The 25,489-nt window shown below is 40.0% G+C and overlaps 1 protein-coding gene across 1 annotated transcript in view; it reads left to right on the top strand.

The window, feature by feature from the left end:
• morn3 (MORN repeat containing 3) overlaps nucleotides 1–22,119 on the top strand; it is a 72,521-nt gene extending 50,402 nt beyond the window's left edge. The window contains exon 5 of the mRNA XM_060843995.1: nucleotides 20,484–22,119. Within this exon, the coding sequence (XP_060699978.1) occupies nucleotides 20,484–20,561 (78 nt within the window). The 3' untranslated portion in view covers nucleotides 20,562–22,119. The remainder of the gene's footprint in view (nucleotides 1–20,483) is intronic.
• Nucleotides 22,120–25,489: the final 3,370 nt, after the last annotated feature.

Raw genomic sequence — 25,489 nt, 5'->3', positions numbered from 1 at the left:
GTTTTGGTTCCAGCCTTGGATGACTGCTTTTATGGAGTTTGTGCTTTCTCCCCATGTCTGCGTGAGTTTCCACTGTGCTCTGGTTTTCTCCCACAATCAAAGATGTGCAGGTTAGGTAGATTGGCCATGGTAGATGTAGGATTACTGGGATAGGGTGGGGAACTGGGACTGGGTGGGATGCTCTTTAATGGTTCATTGCTGATTCAGTGGGCCGAATGGCCTTATTCTGCACAGTAGGATTTCTAAGATATTGCTTCAAAAAGTAATCTTGAATTCATTCAATGAACTTTCCCTCGATGTGAACCTTTGCCAGTCAATGTGCATATTAAAATCAACCGTGATTTGTATCTTTCTTAATCTCCAGTATTTCCTGGTTTATAGTCCTGCAATGGTGCACAATACTGTTTAGTGACCTATGGATTACTCCCTTGCTGTTTTTTTATTTCTACTCAGACTGATTCTATACCTTGACCACCACAGTGCTGATATCATTTCTTACTACAGCTCAGATCCCTCCCTTTACTGACAAAGTTGTACCACCTCCTTTTCTTTCCTGCCTATCCTTTGAAAACATTGAATACTCTTGGATATTCAATTCCCAAACCTGGTCTTCCTTTAACCACATCTCAGTTAGTACTGCCAAATCATATCACAATTTGTCACAATTGGCACTGTCAGCACATTAATTTTATTCTGGATGCTTCATGTATTCAGATACAAAGTCTTTGTGTTGTTCTATTATCAGATTTCCATACTTCAGATTTCAAATCTTCTGACCCTTTTTTCCCTTTTCTGGTAACCATCAGACTCCCCACTCACCTGCAATCCAGCTCTGTTTGATTTTCTAATTTTCCATGAAACGGAAACAACGCCTCTGCCACACTGTGGCAGTTTGGCAGATACCAGTTCAACTCACTATATTATCTCTGAAAATTAAATCTATCCCTTAAATGCAGTGAAACAAAAGTAAATTGAAGTGCAGTAAGCTATGGATGTGCTTTTAACTTTGTCACCTGTATTCCCCTAGACCCGAAACCCAATGAAGCAGATGTAGTTATGAGATCCTCGAGCATTCTTGTCAATGGTACATAATCTATTGAATTCCTTCTTGCTAGTTACATTGAATTAAAATTGATTGGAGATTGATGGATGTCTCTGTAAAACCCAAAGATTATGAGTGAGGCCTTAACTGATCAACTCCAAGCAAGTGAATGGAGTTCAATGAGTCGAGAGTAATGGTGTTGAAAAAGCACAGCCTGTTAGACAGCATCCAAGGAGCAGGAGAATCGACGTTTTGGGCATCAGTCCTTCATCAGGAATGAGGCTTGTGGGCCAAGGGGGCTGGGAGATAAATGGGAGGGGGTGGGACTGGGGGAAGGTAGCTGAGAGTGCTATAAGTAGATGAAGATGGGGGTGAAGGTGATAGGTCAGAGAGGAGACTGGAGCAGATAGATGGGAAGGAGGATGGACAGGCCAAGAGGGCAATGCCGTGTTGGAAAGTTGGATCTGGAATAAGGTGGGGGGGGGGAAAATGAGGAAATTGGTGAAATCCACATTGATCCAATGGAGGGTCCTAAGGCAGAAGATGAAGCATTCTTCCTTCAGGCAGCGGATGGTAAGGGTTTGGCAATGGAGGAGGCCCAGAACCTACATGTGCTTGGGGGGAGTGGGAGGGGGAATTAATGTTGAGTCCTAAAACTATGAATTACTATTGCCATTGTCTGTTGTTAGGGTCACATTTAATTGGTCCTACAAAACTATTAGAATTGATCGATGCATCATGCTGGTCCATTCAATTATAGGCATCTTGATAACCGTAAACCCTTGGTATCAGTCCTTGGGTGTCAGTCCTATTTTAAATCCTGTGAAAATCAGAGCCTTTAAACCAAATATTGTTTTTGATATGACTGTATACTAACCAGTTCATAATATATTATACTAGAGCTGATCTCCCATTGCTCATAGATGTAGCTGTTTCCTTGTTTTCTTTTTTTAACTCCTAAGTGTTTTCATAATTGTGATGTCTTTTTGCTGATTTCTCTCTCATTCTTTGTCAAACTCTTTTTTTCCTTTTATATGTATCTCTGTGTGGGGTTCGCAAATACTATTAAGTGAGATGCACCTTTTAAAAATTGTAATAGATCCATAGTATGTCCTTTTAAATAGCTAAATAGGTTTCATGCAGTTGCCTCTGGAAGGTGTTTATGTCAAATTATGTTAACTGTTTTCCAGCCACAGATCTGTTATAATATTGTGACCTGGACAGTTGTCATATTTTTAAAAAGCTGTGCAAGAAAACTTTTTACTGTCAATTTTATTGGTGCTCAAAATTTAAATTAATCCATCTTTCTTCATTTTAAAGTTCTAATGCTCTCTTTTTGTTTGAGAGATTTGTGGCTCATAGGATAGCTTCCCTGCTTCTGAATTACAAGCTCCAGGTTCAAATCTCTTTCTGGGACTTGATGGGTAGGGCAAGTGAAGCTCAAAATATAACCAATTAGGTTGTGTAACAGCCTGTAAATCCTTCCAATACATGGCAGGCAGTAAGAATTAGGGAGATTCCTGGAGAGCCACATGATGGGAAGAGAATTGGAACTTCAACTAACATCAGACTACAACATGTAAAAGCTAAGACTCTTTACCAGTTTCTGAAAGAGTATCGTTGATTCAGTTGACAGAAAGATCAGTCTGGATCAGATTGGTGTCACCAATGCAGGGTTAAATTTCCATTCCAGCTTTGGGGTTTCAGGATGTGTGACTTTGCCTAACCTGTTGAGGGAAGTCATCGTGCTGACAGTTGGATCTGTCTTTGTTTAGACAATTGAAGATGATACATAATGATGTTCATAGTGTAACATTTATCAGTTGTGCTGAATCTCACAAGTATTGTAGTCTGGATCTAAAACAGTGACGAGACAGGAAAGAGAGTGTGCTTGGTGGTATGGTGTAAAAATAACAATCTCTCACTCAACATTGGAGTAAAACATTGGAGCTGGTCTTTGACTTCAGGAAGCAAGATAGAGGGCATGCCCTGGCTACATCAAGGGGTGCTCAGGTGGAGATGCACACGAGTGCCAAGTTTTCAGAGTCCTGGTCCTGTCACATTGACATAACAATCAAGGAAGCACTTACTTGGGAGGCTGGGAAATTCGACACCTCCACAAAGACTGTTACAAATTTTTATAGATGCACCATAGAAAGCATTGGTACCACGGCCTGGTATGACAACTGCTTTTCCCAGGACCGTAAGAAACAACTGTAAGTCGTGAACACAGCCTGGTCCATCACAGAAGCCAATCTTCCATCTGTTAACTCCATCTACTCATTGCCTTGCAAACATATTCAAAGATGGCAAAAGTGAGGACTGCAGATACTGGAGATTAGAGTCAAGATTAGAGTGGTGCTGGAAATGCAGAACAGGTCAGGCAGCATCTGAGGAGCAGGTAAATCAATGTTTCAGGCAGGAACCCATCATCAGGAATGAGACTGGAAGCCTTGGGGGTGGAGAGATAAATGGGAGGGGATGGGGCTGGGGAGAAGGTATCTGGGAGTACAATAGGTGGATGGAGGAAGGGGCGGATAGGTGGGAAGGAAGGTTGAGAGGTGGGACAGGTCATGCGGATGGTTCTGAACTGGAAGTTTGGAAGTGGGATCAGTTGGGGGGGGGGGAGGAGGAATGAGGAAATTGGTGAAGTCCATATTGATGCCCCGTGGCAGAAAATGAGGCATTCTTCCTCCAGGCGTTGGGTAGTGAAGGAGTGGTGGAGGAGGCCCAGGACCTGCACGTCCTTGGGAGAGTGGGAGGAGGAGTTGAAATGTTCGGCCACGGGGCAGTGGGGTTGATTGGTGCGGGTGTCACGGAAATGTTCCCTGCAGCACTCTGTGAGAAGGTGTCCAGTCTCCCCAAAATGTAAAGGAGACTGCATTGGGAGCAATGGATGCAATAAATGACACGTGTGAAAGTGCAGGTGAAACTTTGATGGATATGGAAGACTCCTTTGGGGCCTTGGATGGAGGTGAGGGGGGAGGTGTGGGTGCAGGTTTTGCAATTCCTGCGGTGGCAGGGGAGGGTGGGTTGTTGGGGGGGCGAGTACCTGACCAGGCAGTCACAGAGGGAATGGTCATTGCGGAAGGCAGATAGGGGTGGGGAGGGAAATATATCCCGCAGTGGGGTCCATTTATAGGTGGTGGAAATGTTGGCGGATGATGCGGTTTATGTGGAGGTTGGTGGGATGGAAGGTGAGCACCGGGGGTAGGGGTGGGGGTTCTGTCCGTCTTGGGGTTGGAAGGGTGGGGTTTGAGGGCGGAGGTGCCAGATGTGGATGAAATGCATTGGAGGGCATCTTTAACCGTGTGGGAGGGAAATTACGGTCTTGAAAGAAGGATGCCATCTGGTGTGTTCTGTGGTGGAACTGGTCCTGGGAGCAGATACGGCGGAGGTGGAGAAATTGGGAATACAGGATAGCATTTTTGCAGGAGGTAGGATGGGAGGAGATGTAATCCAGGTAGCTGTGGGAGTCGGTGGGTTTGTAAAAAAATGTCGGTGTTGAGTCGGTCATCGTTGATGGACATGAAGAGAACCCTCCCATCCTGGTTACAATCTCCACCAATCTCTTCTGCCAGGCAGAAGACACAAAAGCTTAAACACACGTACCAATAAATTCAATATCAGTTCTTTCCCGCTGTTATTAGACTTCAGCATGGACCTCTCAAATTTTAAATTTAACACTGGTCTTGCTCTTTCTGTGCCTTCTCTGCCACCATAACATTGTATTCTTCGCTCTGTTCCATTACCCTTATGTAGTTTGAAATGTTCTGCCTGGATGCATGCAAAACAAACCTTTCCTCTATCTAGGTACATGTGACAATAATGAATCAAATCAAAATTTCATCACTGTGTGACAAGATTGCCAGCTGTCAGCTCCTCATCTCAAAAACAGATTGATCACATCTGGCACCAGCCTCAATTGATTGCTTTCAAAGCAATCATTTTAAAATATCTTTTACAGTGTTATTACTTCTTCCCTTATGGGCTAACAGCGGTGAGAACCTAAATTACATTATTTGTTTGTACGAACACAAATGGTTTTTGTGACATTCTTCCATCTACATAAGAGATGAAAGAAAACCTAAGAACAGGGAGTAGGAGTAGGCAATTCAGCCCAACAAGCTTACTGTGCCATTTGATACGACGATGGCTGACCTCATCTTGGCCTGAACTCCACTTTCCTGCCTGCTGTTCATAGTCCTCAACCCATAACTAATTAAACATCTCCTTAATTTGGATGATGGACATTTGGCAAAACAAATCATTGGGGGATTGGATACCTTCACATGGCAAACTAGGGTAGCTTCATATGACATGCTTTTGTTGATAGCTGAAAGAGCAACCCATTTGAAACAGATTCTGACACAAGGTTGTCTGGTGTTATTGGGGATTGTTTTTGGTGTTTGGCCCCTTTGGTGTTACTAAGCCAATGATCAACATACACACCAACCCACAGGTGATGTTGCCATTTCTCTTACCAGCTAGTGTTTTCCATGCGTGGAAATTAATGTTCAGGACCTTCATGTCATGTGTTGTCTTCTGAGCAGAGGCTAAGCAAGTTGGCTCTCTACTTATTGGAATTTAGAAGAATGAGAGGTGATCTCATTAAAACATATAGGATTCTTAAGAGGCCGATGAGGGAGTAAATGCTGAAAAGATGTTTTCCCTCATGAGAGAGTCTAAGACAAGAGGGCATAGTCACAGAATTAAGGGACAATAATTTTAGACTGAGGTGAAGAAGAATTTCTGCTCAGAAGCTTATGAGTCTTTGGAACCCCCTTGTGACAGACAGCTGTGGGGGCAGGGTCCTTGTGTATATTTAAGGCCGAGATAGATTCTTGATCAGTAGGGGAAATCGAGGGTTTTTGGGAAAAGGGGCGTGAGGAGTTTTGATCAGCCTAGATCCTATTGAATGGTGGAGCAGGCTACTCCTGTTCCTATTTCTTATGATCTTATGGCTTGCAAGCATCGTTGAAGTGGAGCTTTGAGCAACCTGCTGGTTTCCAGGCACCAGCTGCCTCACCATAGAGTAAATCCTTGGACACATATCCATCTTTAATCCTGCAAAACATGCTTGAAGCTAGCAAAGTTGCATCTGCTTCATGAGTGATCAAATGGATTTTGCTGATTTTTATATAGAACCATTAAATGCAGATATATTGTAATTGCAAGGAATTTCCAAAATCTCAAATAATTTTCATATTATTGGTTTAAAGACGTTTACCATGACCAAACAAGCATGTCTGAATGATAAAGCTTTGCTGTTAGATAATCAAGTATTCTATTTTCGTTGCTGATGTCATAAGTGATTACTTACTTTATGAATTAATCTGTTTCTGAATCTTAACACTCAAAAATCATTTCATAATTTAAATATTTAATCTCTGGTTCCTGAAAGTAACCAAGTCTTCTTGAATGCATCTGGTTTACATCCCTCTGCATTATTTCCGTTATGACATATTTAGATTACAGAAATAATTTAGCTATTTTATACAAAAATGGAAAATAGGCAATAGTCTTAAAATATATACAGGGTATTTAAGTTCTTGTATATTCTGAGTCCTTAAAGTTGTACAAGTGATAAATGAACTTGTAATTTGGATGCATATTTCATAAATTTTTTTAAATGTACAAGTTTTTATAAGTAAGTGAAATGTTCAGGATAAACTGCACAACCGGTTTTTAGAATTTCCTGAAAAACTGATTAAATGATACTACCATATCTTCTGTAATGTATGTTGAAGCCTGGAAATGTGATTATATACTTTCACATGTGGTTATAGTTTGTTTCTATCAAGTCACTTGTATATCACCTGGATTTCCAGAAGGCATTTAATGAGGTACCAGATCAAAGGCTATTGCAGAAAAGAAATGTTCGTAGTTGAGCAGGTAACATTACCGTGGATAGATGATTGTTTTATAGTTCATGTCGATGACTTAGATGAGGGGAAGAAAGTCTTGGTAGCTAAATTCGTAGACCACATAAAATCAAGTCAGGTTGCAAAGTATGTTGTGATGATGATGTAAGGAATTTGGAGGATCTAGATACGTTCAGTGAGTGGGCAAACATTTGGTAGCTGGAAATCTAGTGTGAGAAAATGTGAAGTTGTTTTTTTAAAGGAAGAATTAAAAAAAAGTCTATTACTCAAATAGAAAACGACTGGGAAAATCTGAGGTGCAGATGTTCTAATATTTAAGTCACGAAAAGTTAATATGCAGGTACATCAGGTGATTAAGAAGTCTAATGAAATGCTAGCCTTTATGACAGGAGGAAATGAAAATAAAAGTAAGGATGTTATGGTGAGACTAGATCCTCAAATTTAAGCTTCTTATTTAAAGAAAGATGCAAATGTGCTGGAGTCAGTTTTTTTTAAGGTATATTGCCTTACACTGTGGAAACAAGACCATTTTGGCCCAACAAGTCCATACCGACCCCCCATTTCCCTCTAACTAATGCACTATGGGCAATTTAGCACAGAGGACCCAGAGGAAACCTATGTAGACACTGGGAGAATGTGCAAACCCCACATAGACGGTCACCCGAGGCTGGAATTGAACCCGGATCCCTGGTGCTGTGAGGCTGCAGTTCTAAGCACTGAGCCACCGTGCTGTTGTTAGGATGTTTATTAGATTAATACATTGAAAAGTGGATTGTCTTAGGAGGTTAGGTTAGGTTATGGCTGGTTTTCAAAGGAGCTCAGAAGGGTGAGAGGTGAACAGAAAGTGCGCAAGATCCTGAATGGCCTTGATGAGGATGATATGGAAAGGATGTTTCTTTTTGTGTGGGAGTCCAACACTAGGAAATAAAATTATTTTAAAATTCGAGATTGCCTATTAAAGCAGAGGTATGGAAAAATTTAGTGGGTTTTGAAATCCCTTCCCTCAATGTGGTGGAATGGAGGTAATTGAATAATTTAAAGGCAGAGGTTGTTAAATGCTAGTTAGGCCAGAGGATTAAATGTTTTTAGGGTTGGTTGAGAATGTGGAATTTTGAATATAAGCAGATCGGTCATGATCTTATTAAATGGCAGAGTAGACTTGAGGGTTCAAGTGGCCTTAATCTGCTCTTATATCATGTATTTGCATGTGCATATCTAATTATTAAAGTTGCAGATATATTTTTCCTATATATAAACACCAATTAGGCTTTCTCCTTAGGCAGCAACAAGGTCTGGTTAAACTGCCCTGGATGACACCAGCCTATTTTTTAAAGTATATAATCAAGCTCATTCTAACGGAGTCAGATCACACCTTGAATTCCTGCACACAGTTCAAAGCTACTTATGTCCTGAATTGGGAACAGCAACCTTGACAGTTTTCTTTTCCTCAATCCAAGTTCAGATATAATACTGCCATCTGGATGAAATAGATACATTAACACAGCCCAGGATTAAACTTGAAAACATTTTGAGCTTTGTGGTTCAGAAGAGGTATTTTTTAATTACACATGTCTGGAGTAGATGGGACTTAGTTTCCCCAACTCTGGACCACAAGCTATCATTATATCACAAGAGTCCTCCTTTATGGTTCAGTAAAACCATTCTAATCTTCAGCAGTTTAATTCATTACCTACTTCAGACATTGGGCCATTTCCTGATTGTCCAGAACCACTTTTCAATTGCTCAGCTAATAAATGATCTCTTCTCACACGCAACATTTGTGCCACATGAGTACAGGACATTACCATCTCCAAAAGACAGAACCTTTCCACAGGGTCTTATTGTTCAAACACATCGCCATTTCAAGGTCTCCCACCATCAATGTCCAGGATCACCACTGACCAGAAACACAACAGCACCAATCACATAAGTTCTGTGACTAATAGAACAGGTCAGAGACTGGATAATCTGCAGTGGATGCTGTTCCTGACTTGTTAAAACTTTGTATTATCTACAAGGTAAAAGTTAGAGTGTGATTAAATATTCTATACTCACCTGGATGGATATATTTCCAATAACACTGAAGAAGCTTGACACTGTTCAGGCTGAAGCAGCTCACTTGATCGAATTTCATTTACTAATCTATTTACTCTGTCCACCATACTGCCTACAGGATGCACTGCAAAACTACAACACTATTTTGACAGCAGCACTAAGAATTAAGTCTGTAAGTGTGTACACCAACTGATTAGAATCTGTTGCAGTTTAAATATTTAATTGTTCAGTCAGTGCCTTTACTGTGATTTCATCACAGATCATTGTGCTTTTGAATTCTATAACAGTTACAGAACTGATTAAAATAGCTAAATGTTAGCTGATCCTATACATTGAGAAAATATATTTATGTATATTGTATGTTATCACGGAATTAACAGATGAAGCAAAATCAGAAATTACTGGAGAAACTCAGCAGGTCTGACAGCATTTGAGGAGAAAAAGCAGAGTTAACGTTTCAGGTTCACTGACCCTTATTCAGAACTGAGTTTTTCTGGGTTTTTGTTTCAAATTTCCAGCACACACAGTTCTTTGTTTTAACTAAAAGGTGATGTGGGTAATTTGTTCCCCAGCCTTTGACAATTAATGCCTCACTCAATCTCAGTAAAACTTAGAGTCATAGAGATATACAGCACAGAAACAGACCCTTCAGTCCAACTTGTCCATGCTGACCAGATATCCTAAACTAATCTAGTCCCATTTGCCAGCACTTGGCCCATATTCCTCTAAACCCTTTCTATTCTTGTTCCCATCCAGATGCCTTTTAAATGTTGTAATTGTACCAGCCTCTACCATTTCCTCTGGAATTTGCCAGAGTTGCACAGACCAATTCACTTTAACAATTTGTTTGCTCCTCAGTGCGTAAAGTTGGCTTGCAAACAGGAGGCAAATGATAATGGAGGGTTGTTTCTGTGATTGAAAGCATGTGATCAGTGATGTACCACTGTCATCAGTGTTGGGACCCTTGCTATTTGTTATGTATATACAACATGGATGAGAATGTGTGGTATGATTAATAAGTTTGCAGGTGACATGAAAATTAGGGTCTGGTTGATAGGAGGATGGGCTCGGGTTCATTTGATTAGCTGGTAAATTGGAAAGAGCTGTGGCATATGGAATTTAATTTGATAAGTGTGAGGTGATGCATTTTGGGAATCTTAACATGGCAAGGATTTACGTAAAGAATTTAAAAGTCCATAGATCCTTGAAGGTGTCAGTGGATAGACTAGTGAAGAAGGCATACAAGATATTTGCCTTCATTAGCTGGGGTGGAGAATACAGGAACAGGAAAGCCTTGTTGCAACTTTATGGAGCAGCAGTTAGACTGCAGATGGAGTACTGTGTAGTTCTGGTTACCACACTATTAGAAGAATGTGATTGCACTGGGGGAGAGTGCAGACGAGATTCACCAGTATGTTGCCTAGGAATAGAAAGTCTCGTTATCAGGGGAGAATGGATACACTGGGATTGTTTTCCTTGAAACAGAGGAGGATGAAGGAGAGGGGCAAGGGCTCTGATTGAGGTATACAAAATTATGAGAGGCATAGATAGGATAGGTCGTAAGAATGTTTTCCTCCAGGCTGATGTGTCTTAGAAACACACTTCTTGAGGCAGGTACTCTTGCAACGTTTAGGATGTACCTGAACGAGCAATTAAAATGTCAGGTCAAAATAGGCTATGGACCTAGTGCAGGGTGGAATTGGTATCTGTTGGTTGGCACAGAAATGATGACATGAAGAGCTCGTTTCTACACTGTGTGATTCTATAACTCATTGATTGGCGAACAAGTTAGAGGAGCTACATGGACTGTTCTTGCTCTAGTGTTCTTATGCATTATGGCACAGTTGTTGTTATTAAGGGGTTATATTTGCACTATATGAATGAATCATACTCTGCATTGTATGGGGTTGATGGTATAACGATAAAATTAATGATCTAGTAATCTGGGGGGTGGGGTGGACTCAAATACCATCATGGCATCCATTGGAATTTAAATTCAATTAGTTGATTAAGGCAAATCAGGGCAGGACTTATACACTTAAAGATAGGGTCCTGAGGAGTGCTGCTGAACAGAGGTAACTTGGAGTTCAAGTTCATTGTTCCTTGTAGGAGGAGTCACAGGTAGACAGGGCAGTGAAGAAGGCACTTGGTAGTTGCCTTTATTGGTTAGTGCATTGGAATTGGGATGTCATGTTGTGGCTGTACAGGATATTGGTTCAGCCACTTTTGGAATACTACGTTCATTTCTGGACTCCCTGCTAGAGGAAAGATGTTGTTAAACTTTAAAGGGTGCAAAAAAGAATTGCAAGGACTTTGCTGGGGCTGAAGGGTTTGCGTTAAAAGGAAGAGGCTGCATGAGCTATTTTCTTTTGAGCATCAGAGTTTGAGGGATGATCTTCTCAAAGTTTACAAAATCATGAGGAGTATGGATAAGGTGAATAACTAAGGTTTTTTTTTCCCCTGGATAGCAAAGTCAAAACTAGAGAACATAGAATAGTACAGCACAGTATAGGCCCTTTGGCCCTCGATGTTGTACCAAACTTTTACCCTACTCTAAAATCAGACTAACCTACATACCCTTCATTGTACTTCCATGTGCCTATCCAAGAGTCACTTAAATGTCCCTGATGTATCTAACTCTACACAGAGAGTGGTGAGTGCATGGAATGCACTGCCAGCAGTGGTGGTAAAGAACCTACCTCTGACATCGCCCCTAAACCTTCCTCCAATCACCTAGTTTATGGTGAGAGGGGGAAGATGTAAAAGGGTCTAAAGGGACGATTTTTTCACACAGAAGGGTGGTGCATCTATGTATGGAATGAGCTACCAGAGCAGGTTGTGGAGATTTATACAATTATAATATTTGAAAGGCATCTGGATGGGTACATGAACAGAAAAGGTTTAGAGGGATATGGGGCAAAAAAGGACTAGATCAATTTAGGATATCTGGCCAGCATGGACGAGTTGGACTGAAGGGTTTGTTTCAGTGCTTACAAGTCTATGATTCTGAGTCTGGAACAAAATGCTAGTCTAATGATGACCATAAACTACTGGCTTGCCATAAAAATCAATCTGCTTTGCTAATGTCATTCAACAAGAATGATTTGCCATCCTTACTTGTCTGGTCTACATGATGCCAGATCTACAGCAATGTGGTTGACTTTTCATTACTCTCTGAAATGGTGTAGCAAGCCACTCAATTCTATCAAACTATTACAGAAAAAAAATCATTGCAGATGTACCTTTAGCAGTTCATATTGACAGAGCACAACCATCTTCTGAAGAGCAAAATGAATGGACAATAAATGCTGGTCCAGCCTGCACTACTCATAGCTCAGGAAGAAATGTAAACATAATTGAAGGGCCTGTACTGCGCTGTAATGTTCTATGTTCTGTATCACATTGTGAAAAATTAAGCAATACTTTAATGTATTGGGTAATTTTTAAAATATTAATAATCTCTTAGGTGAAATCATGTTGAATGATATTTTGGCAGTGTTATGAAAGAACTAGAGAACTAGTTTTTACACAGTCTTCAAAGATTACTATAAGCAGTTGAAACAATGTCTCTGGAGAGAATATGTACTAAAAATGATATCAAATCCTCTGAAGCAGAGCAAAACATTTGTCATTTTAGGAAACTACTAACATCCAAAGTTAATGGCAGTAAAAAATATCCTGTTTCAACATACATTCACAGCATTACTAGTAATACCTTCTCCTTGCATTTTTTTTCTGCATATGTGCATGTCAGTGGATTGAGAGTGCTGTTTACTTTGGACTTATTTTAGATGAGGGCTCTTTAACTGGTGAAAGAGTCTAACTAGGGTATATAATAACTGAAATTCAGAGGTGCTTGGAATCATTAGAAAATTAAATATTTCCATATGCTAATGTTATGTCAAACACAAATATATTTGTGGTGAATAATAATTCTTCTGAATGATGCCATTAAATGTAATCATTGTCTTCTTTTGACTGAATATGGTATGAAATGAAAGTTTGAAGACAATAAGGCAACATCACAATGAATAACGATTTGTTGAATTAAAAATGTGTTACTCTTTGATATAAAGCCAATAATGATGAATACTAAATATTTGGTTCAGTTAACACTTTGAAATCCTTTGAGGTTTTCTGAACAAGCTACCTAAATTAGTCTCCAAACTCAGAATATTAGAACTTCTCGACTATTATTAAACTTCTGTAATAAATTGTCCATTTCTAAAATTTCTATCATAAGATTTTTAGAGACTTAAGTAACCTTTTCACGTTTTCATAGGAACTGTGAAGCAACATCTAGATCAATTTGGCATCTTTTCCTTGTAAAAGTTGAAAAAAATTATTTTTAAAATGGACAACTGCTAAATATTTTTATCCACTGGTAGGACAAACTAATGCTAGTGGCTATATTTATGAACTTTCAAATTTACCTCTCTATTTGAAATATGTGGATTTGTTTAAAACTTGTTATCAAGATATGTCAAAATACTTCTTATATTAAATTACTTTGAGTTGTAGTTACTGTTGTTATGTAAGAAAACATGTCAGGCGTTAATGCCAGATTATATCATAAGCAACCAACAGAAATGTAACAGACCATAATTTGTAGAAGTGAGGCACTGAATAACATCTGCCACTAAATAAAGGCAAAGTACTGTGGATATTAGACATCTGAAACAAAAACAAAATTGCTGTTAAAAGTGCCAGTTTGGCGTCATTTGTGGAGAGATAAAAAAACAGAGTTAAAACCTACAAGTTTTTGTTCCAGTTCCAAAACTTTCACTCGGTTTCTCGCCCGACTGATACATTAGACCTGTTGAGTTTTTGCAACATTTTCCAAGCTTGACATCTACTACTGGTTAGCTATGTCCTTGTACTTTGAGGATTTTAACTTTTTTGCAAGACATATTCAGGAATTGTGAGCTTGTAATGTCACAATGAAAGAGATTGCACATCGGGAACCTGAGTAGACAGGGAAAACAACTGCATATGTCTTTCTGTGTAATTAACACTTAACCATATTATCAAAAAAGTACTCAGACTGAAATGGACAGGAATCTATGATAGACTTAGTTTATATCAACCTTGCAAATATGATAATCTCATACCAGTGTTTCAGTGGAGAACCAAAAAACAAGATTTGTTTTTCTAAACGGGAAGAGAACCACTGAGACAGTAACCTCTGAATTTTGAGTTTAACTGTGCATCTGCCCCTTGTCTGAAGTTTCTGTATGTGTTTGCCTCACAACTACTTTGATAACAAATTGAGGTTTATTTAGTTAATCTAGATCGTCGCGTTTTCTTTCTGTACCTGAGCCACATTTAAATAATTACAATGTCTCTACCTCTTTGAGGGATCATGGTACAGTGACGAAGGGCCTCTGCCCGAAACATCGATTCTCCTGTTCCTTGGATGCTGCCTGACCGGCTGTGCTTTTCCAGCACCATACTCTTGGACACAATGGTAGTGATCCAGCCTTTGAGCCAGGACACCCAGGTTCAAGTCCCACCTGCTCCAGAAGTGTGGAAGAACATTTCTGAGCAGATTCGTATAGAGAATAATCACTGTTCGTGTCTCTGCGATGGTACTGTGCCTATATCGGAGTCAGGACGCCCAGGTTCAAGCCCCAGATGTGTGTATTAATATCTCTGAACAATTCTAAGGAAGGGTCACTGGCCGGAAATGTTAACTCTGAATTCTCTTCACAGATGCTTCCAGACCTGCTAAGTTTTTCCAGCAATTTGTTTTTGATTTACAGTATCCGCAGTTATTCCATTATACTTAACGTCTCTGAAAAGGCTGATACAGAAAATGCCTACAAATATTGAACTCAAAGATTAACTGTTAGAAAATTCAACAGTAGTGTAATTAACAGAATCCCAATTTACAAGCATTCCAGTAATAGAACCACTATACAACCATACTCAATGTTGTCAGACCACTGCAATTAACTGACTATCTCAGCTAAATTATCCAATAGTTGTACAGTTATACAGCATTTACACTCAAGTTACAAATTTATATTTAAGATTTAGTTCTGTGCAGTTGAATAATTTGGTACATTAGTATGAATCCTCTAGGAATATAGGGCTGTCACTAAAGTTTAAACAGTACTTAGTAGTTTCCTACCCAATAAGGACAGGTCACTGACACCAACATCATTGTTCCCAGATAATTAAGAAACAACAAATGAAAGTATTCAAAGTTTGGGAGAAGATTTGTTGCTCGGGTGCTCGTTGTTGTGGTTCTGTTCGCTGAGCTGGGAATTTGTGTTGCAGACGCTTCATTCCCTGTCTAGGTGACATCCTCAGTGCTTGGGAGCCTCCTGTGAATGCCAGAGGAAAGATCACAGAAGCGCTTCACAGGAGGCTCCCAAGCACTGAGGATGTCACCTAGACAGGGGACGAAACGTCTGCAACACAAATTCCAAGCTCGACGAACAGAACCACAACAAAAATGAAAGTATTCATTCATGGGGTTTCAAAAAGTATATAGATCTAATATAAGAAAAGTTTTCTAAATGTTAGACTTATTGTAGAGAGAAGAAATGGTATATTACATGAGCAGACTATATGGGCCACTTGTTTTCTCTTCCTTAAATACATTACTGTCCTACTATGTGGGAGGTATAGCTTAGTGTAACTGTCACTAGACTCGTATTCCAGATCCCCAGCCTAATGTTCTAGGATATGTGTTTGAATCCCACCATGATAGATGGTGAAATTTGAATTAAATAAAAATCTGGAATAAAAACCTAACTTAATAGCTACTGTTAAAACAAATCTCACAACACCAGGTTATAGTCCAACAGGTTTATTTGGAGGCACTAGCTTTTGAAGCTCCGCTTCTTCATGAGGTGATTGTGAAGCAGGATCATAGGACACAATTCATAGCAAAGATTACAGTCTCATGTAGCTGAAATCATACATTGAACATTTAAGTCTTTCATCTTTTAGAATGGGTTTGTTAGTTTCAGTTCTTTAGTATGTAAATCCCAGAACTTCTTTTATATCACATTCTCAAGATAGCTTAAGGTTTTATAACAAAAAGTACCATCTCAGCTCAGACAATGCATTAAAGGTGTGAGATTAAAGTCTGTCTGTATCCTAATCTTGAATCAGACTGGTTCTATTTGTAAAGTGGAATTTATAAGATAGGTTATGTATTTTTTGAGCAAAATAGAATGCATATGCAAATATAAATTCACCCCATAAACTGGAGTGCAAGCATGCATGAGGGAGAGAGTATGTGTGCAATAGAGCATTTGAGAGAATTGTCATAATGTTGGGTCTTTTTACAAGGTTACTATGCCCTTGAGTTTCTCCCCCCAGAGAGGGTGTAATTGGTCAGGCTCCAACTCGGCTGGGTTTTAAAGGTTTATTATGGCCCTTTTTGTTTAGTCCTGTAGATAATGCCTTTGGCCTTTCATGTCTTTAAAAAAGGTGTTATCAAAGGGGAGTGGCTAGCTAGCCTTTGTTAAGATTAGAGTTTTTAATTCAGTTCAGCAGCGGTGTGTGTTTGTGAAGAAAGGCTGCTGGGCCAAGTCCAGCCGCGTACTCTCCAACCTCAAGCCTGTAAGCCTTGATGAAGGGCTTATGCCTGAAACTTCGATTCTCCTGTTCCTCGGATGCTGCCTGATCTGCTGTGCTTCTCCAGCACCACACTCTCGACTCTGATCTCCAGCATCTGCAGTCCTCATTTTCTACCTTCAAGCCTGTAAACCCTGGTTTGTTTCATTTTTACTCTGTGCTAAGGGATCTGTTCATTGGGACTGTTGAGAGTATTTTAGGAACAGCATCACTAAGTCGGGATAGTCTGTCAGGTTTTTGGATAGGATAAGTTGTCCAGTGTTATATTTTCTGTTCTGTGTTTCATTCTGTAATTTTATAATAAATTCTGTTTGTTTAAAACTTGGCAGTTGGACTAGCTAATTCACTCTGAGAATATCCACTATACACTTACCTAAATCAAATAGCAAAGTTTCAGTCTGGGCTCTGGATCAGTGGTGCTGGAAGAGCACAGCAGTTCAGGCAGCAACCAACGAGCAGCGAAATCGACGTTTCGGGCAAAAGCCCTTCATCAGGAATAAAGGCAGTGAGCTGGAAGCATGGAGAGATAAGCTAGAGGAGGGTGGGGTGGGGAGAGAGTAGCATAGAGTACAGTGGGTGAGGGGATGAAGATGATAGGTCAGGGAGGGGAGGGGAGGGTGGAGTGGATAGCTGGAAAAGAAGATAGACAGGTTGGACAAGTCATGGGGACAGTGCTGAGCTGGAAGTTTGGAACTCGGGCGAGGTGGGGGAAGGGGAAAATGAGGAAGCTGTTGAAGTCTACATTGATGCCCTGGGGTTGAAGTGTTCTGAGGCGGAAGATGAGATGTTCTTCCTCCAGGCGTCTGGTGCTGAGGGAGCGGCGGTGAAGGAGGCCCAGGACCTCCATGTCCTCGGCAGAGTGGGAGGGGGAGTTGAAATGTTGGGCCACGGGGCGGTGTGGTTGATTGGCATGGGTATCTCAGAGATGTTCCCTAAAGCGCTCTGCTAGGAGGCGCCCAGTCTCCCCAATGTAGAGGAGACTACATCGGGAGCAACGGATACAATAAATGATATTAGTGGATGTACAGGTAAAACTTTGATGGATGTGGAAGGTTCCTTTAGGGCCTTGGATAGAGGTGAGGGAGGAGGTATGGGCACAGGTTTTACAGTTCTTGCAGTGGCAGGGGAAAGTGCCAGGATGGGAGGGTGGGTCGTAGGGGGGGCATGGACCTGACCAGGTAGTCACGGAGGGAACGGTCTTTGCGGAAAACGGAAAGGGGTGGGGAGGGAAATATATCCCTGGTGGTGGGGTCTTTTTGGAGCTGGCGGAAATGTCGGCGGATGATTTGGTTCATGCGAAGGTTGGTAGGGTGGAAGGTGAGCACCAGGGGTGTTCTGTCCTTGTTACGGTTGGAGGGGTGTGGACTTCAACAGCTTCCTCATTTCCCCTTCCCCCACCTCATCCTAGTTTCAAACTTCCAGCTCAGCACTGTCACCATGACTTGTCCAACCTGCCTATCTTGTTTTCTACCTATCCACTCCACCCTGTCCTCCCTGACCTATCACCTTCATCCCCTCCCCCACTGACCCATTGTACTCAATGCTACTCTGTCCCCACCCACCCTCCTCTAGCTTATCTCTCCATGGTTCCAGCTCATTGCCTTTATTCCTGATGAAGGGCTTTTGCCCGAAACATAGATTTCGCTGCTTGTTGGATGCTGCCGCTGTGCTCTTTCAGCACCACTGATCCAGAATCTGGTTTCCAGATCTGCAGTCATTGTTTTTACCTTACAGTCTGGGCTACCCGCTTAAAAATGTTTTGAGGGGTTGGGCCTGGTCCATTTCTATTATGAGTGTGAGTGTGAGTGAGAGAAAGAAAGAAAATGTGGAACCTAGAGGGTCCAAAGCCAGTCTTACACGAACACAGGATTACTCTCCTCAACCTGGTCAGCTGCAGTAATGGCGGAGGGGAGAAGTAATTGCAGGCACATCAAGTGCCCTGAAATTAAACTCCCAGTGTGGCCATCTGTTGTTGTTCCTCCCTTTTCGTGTCTGTTAACTACACCTTGTTATCATCAGAAGGCGGCATACCAGGAATGAGGTTTAGGTGCCTCATTTACTTCTTGACATTAATGTCGAGGACTTACAGCTAAAGTGTTGAAGTGTGGGTGCAGACACATAGCTAGCAGCCACTTAAGTCTTTGAGCAGCTACAACACTTTTCGTGCAGACAGCCAAGTACTCATACGCCAGAGCCAGCAGATTTGACAGATAAGGGCTAAATCCTCTCTTTCATTCCAGTTTGGCATGCAGGTTGACCATTTTAATTAATGCCAAATACAAAAGGAATGTCTTCTGCATGGAACTCACTAGGTGCCCGGCTCTCCAACAGTCATTTGATTGCCAGAGATATAAATGGTTCCCTTCCTGTTTCCCATCCACTTACATTAGTTCTTGGACTTCAGGATTTTATAAAGAACAACATCACATGGACACCGGCATGGCTCAACTCAAACTTGTTTATTAAAATAATCCTCTTAATTAACAAAATACTCCTGATGTTCTGGTACAAAACCTTAAACCTGGTCTGAATGTGACAACACCTAAAAATTGTTTCCTCAGATCTAAAGCACTCCACTTTTTAATGTTGGCTCCCACCCAAAAGAATGCAATGTTAAACTTGAGGGAGAAAAAACCTTTAATGACAAACCACAGACAAAACCTCATATTTCTGAAATCTAATGTAATTCAGACCTAAATCTGTTTCCATCATGAATCTGGACATGGCATCCATTTTGTTGTGAGCCCCTCCAGATCATCCAGCCATATTGACAATACAGTTGAAATCACCAGTCAGAATGACTGGCCTGGATGTAACCTGATGCAGTGGGAACTGCTGAAAGACCATCAGACATGCACTCTTATCACTGGGGTATACACACAAACCAGTCTTGGGGAGCATTTCTGTATATTATTTCTGCTACAAGGACGCACCTGCCCACCACCTCCTTAACTTTGGAGATGAAGTTGTTTCCTTGCAGCAGAATATTCAGGCCAGAGGAACAACAATCATTACCCCCCAACCAAACTGATGGTCTACAGGCCACAGGACCATTTCCTGAGCTACTGAGGTACAGTATCTTGCACTCCTGCAGAAACAAGTCTGCTTTGATGTTGGTCAGGTAAGCTAGCGTGGAGAGATTATACATTAGTTGTTTGTTAGAGCTTTCTAATAAACATGTCAGCACTGGCACAATGTGCAAAAGGTCTTCTAAGCTCCACCATTGAGATTTTATGTCTGGACTGATTTGAAACCATAAGAAAACCAGTGATCTGTGGCAGGTAATTTGTTTAACAAACCACCACCCTTTTTTTGTAGGTCATAAACAAGAATGAACATGACTGTTTAGTTAAACAAGGTTTCCCAAGTAACATGTGATTAATTGTGCAATTATGTTCCAGAATTTTTTCCATGCATAGTTATGGAAATCCATGATTATAATTCCATGTTAATGATTGTCAGAAACTTGAAGCTAGTAATGTTTCCATCTATGTGCAAAAACATTAGTTTATAACTTATACTTTTGACATAGAGGTTGGTATTTTATTTGGGCTCCACCAGACAATAGTTCTATTACCTATTTCTGGTCCTAATTCTGGTATAAATGATTCTTTGTTTCCTTTTATTATTATTTAATTGTATTTGAATATTGTTCAGTTCAACAGGTCTATTAAAAAGCTATAGCTTTTTCATCAATCTTTCAACTTTTCATTAGCTACAATAATAATTTAAAATTTGAATCAGATGATTATCATTTAAAATACATTCTATGTGAGCTTCGACTCTGATCATCTTGTTGTTATCCAAGCAAGGATGAATGTATAATTTTAATAACTATTGCTTATTGTTACAAATGTGGTAACTGCTGCAACAGAGATTTAGGCATTTTGTTTTTGTTTTTCTCCCAGATTAAGCTACGCAATCCAACTTATGTTTTGGAGAGAGCCAGATCAAGATTTCTGGATAAAAATGAAGAAGATACGTAATCGTTGATTCCTCTCTTCCACAAGTCCAAGATAGCAAAATTCAAACTACGTAAATGACTGTCCTTTTCAGAATGGCATATATAAATCAATCTCACATACACAAACTCTAAATTTGCCTTTGGTACAATACTCAACTACACTGACTTGCAAGTTTGCCAAAACTTTCTGCAACAAATCCAAAGAAAACCTTTCTATAAAGCATACATTCTGTAGCAAAGAATAATCTGCTGTGTTTAAATTGAATAATCTGATGGATATACATTCATCTATTACTAGGTAAATAGAGATGCTTTCAATATTCTCCACTGGATGAACATCTGATACTGTTACCCACATCTTCAAATGGCAACTTGATCCTAATCTGCTCTTTTTCTTTTTCTACTTGTCTTATTCCCATCTTTAAGACTTTTCACACATTTCCATTCTTCCTTGAACTGTTTAAACTTTGTGCATTATGCTTCTTATTGCCTTATGCCAATAGCACTGCTATTTAAGCACCTTATACAGTACAATACAGCATAGGAGGAGGCCATTAGCACACCAAGCTTGCACAGATTCCTAGTCCTTATTTAGACCGCTGTTTATTGTCCATATGTGGTTTGTATCCCTCTGTTTGCCTCCCATTCATATGCTTATCTTGTGTCTTGATAAATGTTCATGCTTGCACCACCTCCGGTGGCAGTGTGTTCCATCCTCGGTGTGAATAAACTTTCCCCATCTCACCTTGAATCGGTGCTGTCTTGCAGTTGACCTTTTCACCTTGGGAATAAGCTTCTGACGATTCACCCTATCTATCTCTCAAAATTGTAAACCTCTATTAGGTTGCCCTCTTTGCCTCCACCTTTCCAGTGCAAAGAATTTATCCAACCTCTCCTTGTGAATAAAATCAGACCAGAAAATATCTTGGTAAACCTTCTTTGCACTTTCATCAAAGTATCCACGTCCTTCGGGTAGTGTGGCAACCAAAACCACGTTATATTCCAAACGTGGCCTAAAAAGCTGTAACATAACTTGCCAACTTTTATATTTGATGCCCTGACTGATGAAGGCAAGCATTCCGTCTGCTGCCTTGACCATCTTATCCATTTAAGTTGCCACTTCCAGATATTGTGGACAATTCCACGTAGATCCCTCTGTATGTCAATGCTCCCAAGGGTTCTGCCATTTATTGTATATTCGCACTTGAATTTGATTTTCCAAAAAATGCATCTTGTATTTGTCTGGATTAAACTCCATTTGCTAGTTTTCTGCCCAAAATCTATAATCTACCTGCATTCTGATGTATTCTTTGACACTCCTCCTCGCTATCTGCAACCCTGCCAATTTTGGTGTCATTCACAAACTTACTCAGACTACCTATATATTTCACACGAAAGGTCCCATAGGTTTGAAAAGTAATCTTTTTCACCAGCTTGTTTTTGTTGACTGTCTAGTTAAAGTTTGTTAATCCATTATATGTTTCAGTTTTGAAGAAATTGTTCATTCCCAACATCTGGCTCACCTAAAGATTTGGTGGCTCCAGTCTTTTTGCTTTAAAAGATTTCCAGCTTTTGTTCAAGCCATTGTATTGTTTTTCCATTTTTTTCTGCAAGTAACTGTTTTTCAGCATTGTAGTTGATCAGAAACTAAAACTTGCAACAGGAGAAGCTGTGGTTTGTTTCAATTGCTAAATTTTATACAAATGAAACATAGGAGGGGAAAATAATAACCTCCTGCTTTGCTTGCTATCCAGTGATTCTATCTGAAAGTGAATCAACAGAAAACATAAATGTTCTTTATCCATTAAGTTACCATAGTAAAGTAGCATAATGATGCTCACACATCTAAGCTCATTTGTAAACAATGGACGCTTGAGAGAGTAAGCCGTTCTCAAATGGGTTACTTGGTGGGATGAACGTTTTAATTTAAAAAAAACTACCAGTTTAATGAATAACTCACCACATAATAATAAATCTAACTTCAACTTCTGAAAATCCAGAATGACTGCATTAACTGAAAGGAAAATGAAAGCTGGGAAGATCGGAGATCGTCAGATAGTCATTAGCAAGTTTCATTTTCTATGGTCTCAACACTTCCAGGCTCTTAAAGTCACAATAATGGAAAATTTGAACTAGCCAATTTAATGACTACAGCAGCAAAACTTCTATATTAAGTGGTTAATTGTGTAAGGTGCTTGCTGAAAGCTCAACGTTCCTGAAGTTTAGTTTCCTGTTCATTTTGGAAAGGCAAATCAGGGCAGGGTTTATAGACTTTACCATTAAGTCCTGGGAGACCTTGAAATTCAGGTTCATAGTTCTGAGAAAGTGGAGTTGCAGGTAGACAGGATAGCGAACATGGCACTTGGTATGCTTGCCTTTATTGGTCAGTGCATTAAGTATAAGAGTTGGGAGGCTATGTTGCAGCTGTACAGGCCATTGGTTTGGCCACCTTTGGAATACGGTGTTCAATTCTGGACTCCCTGCTATGGGAAAGATGTTGTTAAACTGGAAATGGTGCAGAAAAGAATTACAGTGATGTTACTGGGGCTAGAGGGTTTGAGCTAAAAAGAGAGATGCTGAATGGGCTGGGGCTTCTTTCCCTCAAATGTAGGAGTTTGAGGGCAACGTTATAGAAGTTCATAAAATCATGAGGAGCATGGATAGAATAACTAAGATCTTTTTCCCCAGGACAGAGGAGTCCAGAACTAGAGGGGAAAGATATAAAAAACACCAATGGGGCAACGTTTTCACGCAGAGTGTGTGTGTGTGGAATGAGCTGCCAGAGGAAGTGGTGGAGGCTGGTACAATTACAACATTTAAAAGGCATCTGGATGGGTATTTGAATAGGAATAGTTTGGACAGATATGGGACAAGAGCTGGAAAATGGGACTAGATTGATTTGGGATATCTGGTTAGCATGGACCGAAGGGTCTGTTTCCATTGTTGTTTAAAGTTTAAAAGCAACCACTTTACACTTTAACCATTAATTAAAACACAGTTGTCAAACTTTATATTAGATATAATATTCCAATTTGTTATAGTGTGGGTTTTGCATTTATATTAATCTTCAAATTCAGATCATGAAGATGGATTTCACACCCTGTAAAAGATCCTACACAAATTGAAAACAGTTTTAGAGTTAGAATTGATTCTGACCGTTCAAAGAGTAATCCACCCAGACCCAATCTCCTACTCTATTATCCTACGTTCACCCCTAACTAATGCATCTAACCTACACATCCCTGAACATTATGGGCAATTTAGCATGGCGAATTCACCTAATCTGCACATCTTTGGATTGTGGGAGGAAACCAGAGTACCCAGAGGGAATCCATGCAGACATGGGGAGAATGTGCAAATTTTCTTCCTCAGTTCAGGGACACACTTTTGCTGTTTTGAATCTGTATACTGGTAGCAACTACAATGGACTGCCAGCCCCATTCTCAAGAAAATTTTATCCATTTGGCAGAGGCTTGGCTTTGGTTTGAGGTTTTGCTGTGGGCTGACCTAAAGTCCTTCTGTTCAGAATATGTTTTGAGTGAGGCTATGCCTTCACTCAAGTGGTGTTCCCCAAGCTCAGTCCGCCTGGCGAGGGTGTTCACTTCTGTTAAAATACCGTGTAGCTCATCAGCTCCACTTGCTCCAGTTTCTAATATCAAAGCCAGTTGTCATGCCAATTTGAAGTCTAGATGGGTTTCAGCTCATAGCCGTTGTTGCATTGTCACATTAATCCCACGTACCAGATGGTCTCTCAGCATCTCACTGAAGGTTAAACCAAAAAAATCACATGCCTCTGCCAGCCATCTTAACCGAATCAAAAATAACGACATGATGCCAGAACTCAAACTCAACTCAAAAACAACAGTTGTGAGCAAATCTCTTCAAAAGGTCACATTTTTCTCTTGTTGCCACTGAAATAACTCCACGAAGACTGGTATCCTGTCACTACTTTTTATTTGTCAGAAACCTTCATTCCTTCCTATGTTGAAGCATTTCTGGAATAATTATCTTACGATGGGATGGCTTATTGGGTCAAACATTTTATTTGGCGATGCTAGAAAAGATCAATCCCTTAAGAATATTGAAGAATTTGAGTTAGAGAGTTATTCAGTTACAAGCAGCCACCAGAAATGGAAAAGTTGTTGTACATTTAAAAAAAACCTAACAGTGACATATTTTGTGAAATAGGAATAGTTTGATTTTTACTACAAAATGTCAGTCTAAGTGACAGACAAGCCATTGTCAGTGAGAAACATAAGGGAGAAAAGAGGAATTTGTTGATGGAGTGACAGGAAGGATGGGTACATAAATATACAAACATCAAGTTGTTGAGCCAAGTGGCCTGTTGGTGTTGCAGGTCCTGTAAGATTTATGTAACATGAATAAGTAGCAAATGTAAAAAAGGCTGAGATATAAAATATTTTGGGAATAAATAACAAAATTAGTGGGTGTTATAACACTGCCTATCAGAGAAGTCCGTTTGGTTCAACTTTGGAGTGGATACATTTTTGGCTTCATTTCTGTACTGTATACCCAGGCCATAAATCCAGACTGTGCTATTCAATAAAAACTTCTACAAGTTGCAAAATATATAAACTTCAGTGCCAAACACTACTGATCTGAATCAGGTGCTAAACCAAATGTTTATATAAATTTAAATATCTGCAATGTCAATTTTAATTAAGAAAAGCTTTACAGGAAGCAATGTCATGTAGGCAGGAAGTACATGGCATCTGTTTTAAGTGAACTATGCTTTGAAATCTAAAACTGACTGTGAAAACTCTGTTCCGGTTACATAAATCAGTTTTTAAAGGAGGTATGTTTTTGCTCTTATAGAATACAAGACTGAAAACTCAGAAGAATAAAAAAGGTACAGATGAAAGGCAACTTAGTTACGTTCAATGTCATATTTAAATGTTTAAGCAACTCCAACTTTATAATGTGGTTATT

This window comes from Hemiscyllium ocellatum, chromosome 24 (assembly GCF_020745735.1).
Source record: "Hemiscyllium ocellatum isolate sHemOce1 chromosome 24, sHemOce1.pat.X.cur, whole genome shotgun sequence".
In the NCBI taxonomy this organism is placed as follows: Eukaryota; Metazoa; Chordata; class Chondrichthyes; order Orectolobiformes; family Hemiscylliidae; genus Hemiscyllium; species Hemiscyllium ocellatum.
The sequence above is the reverse complement of the archived record's forward strand: the minus strand, read 5'-3'. Positions and strand labels throughout refer to the sequence as shown.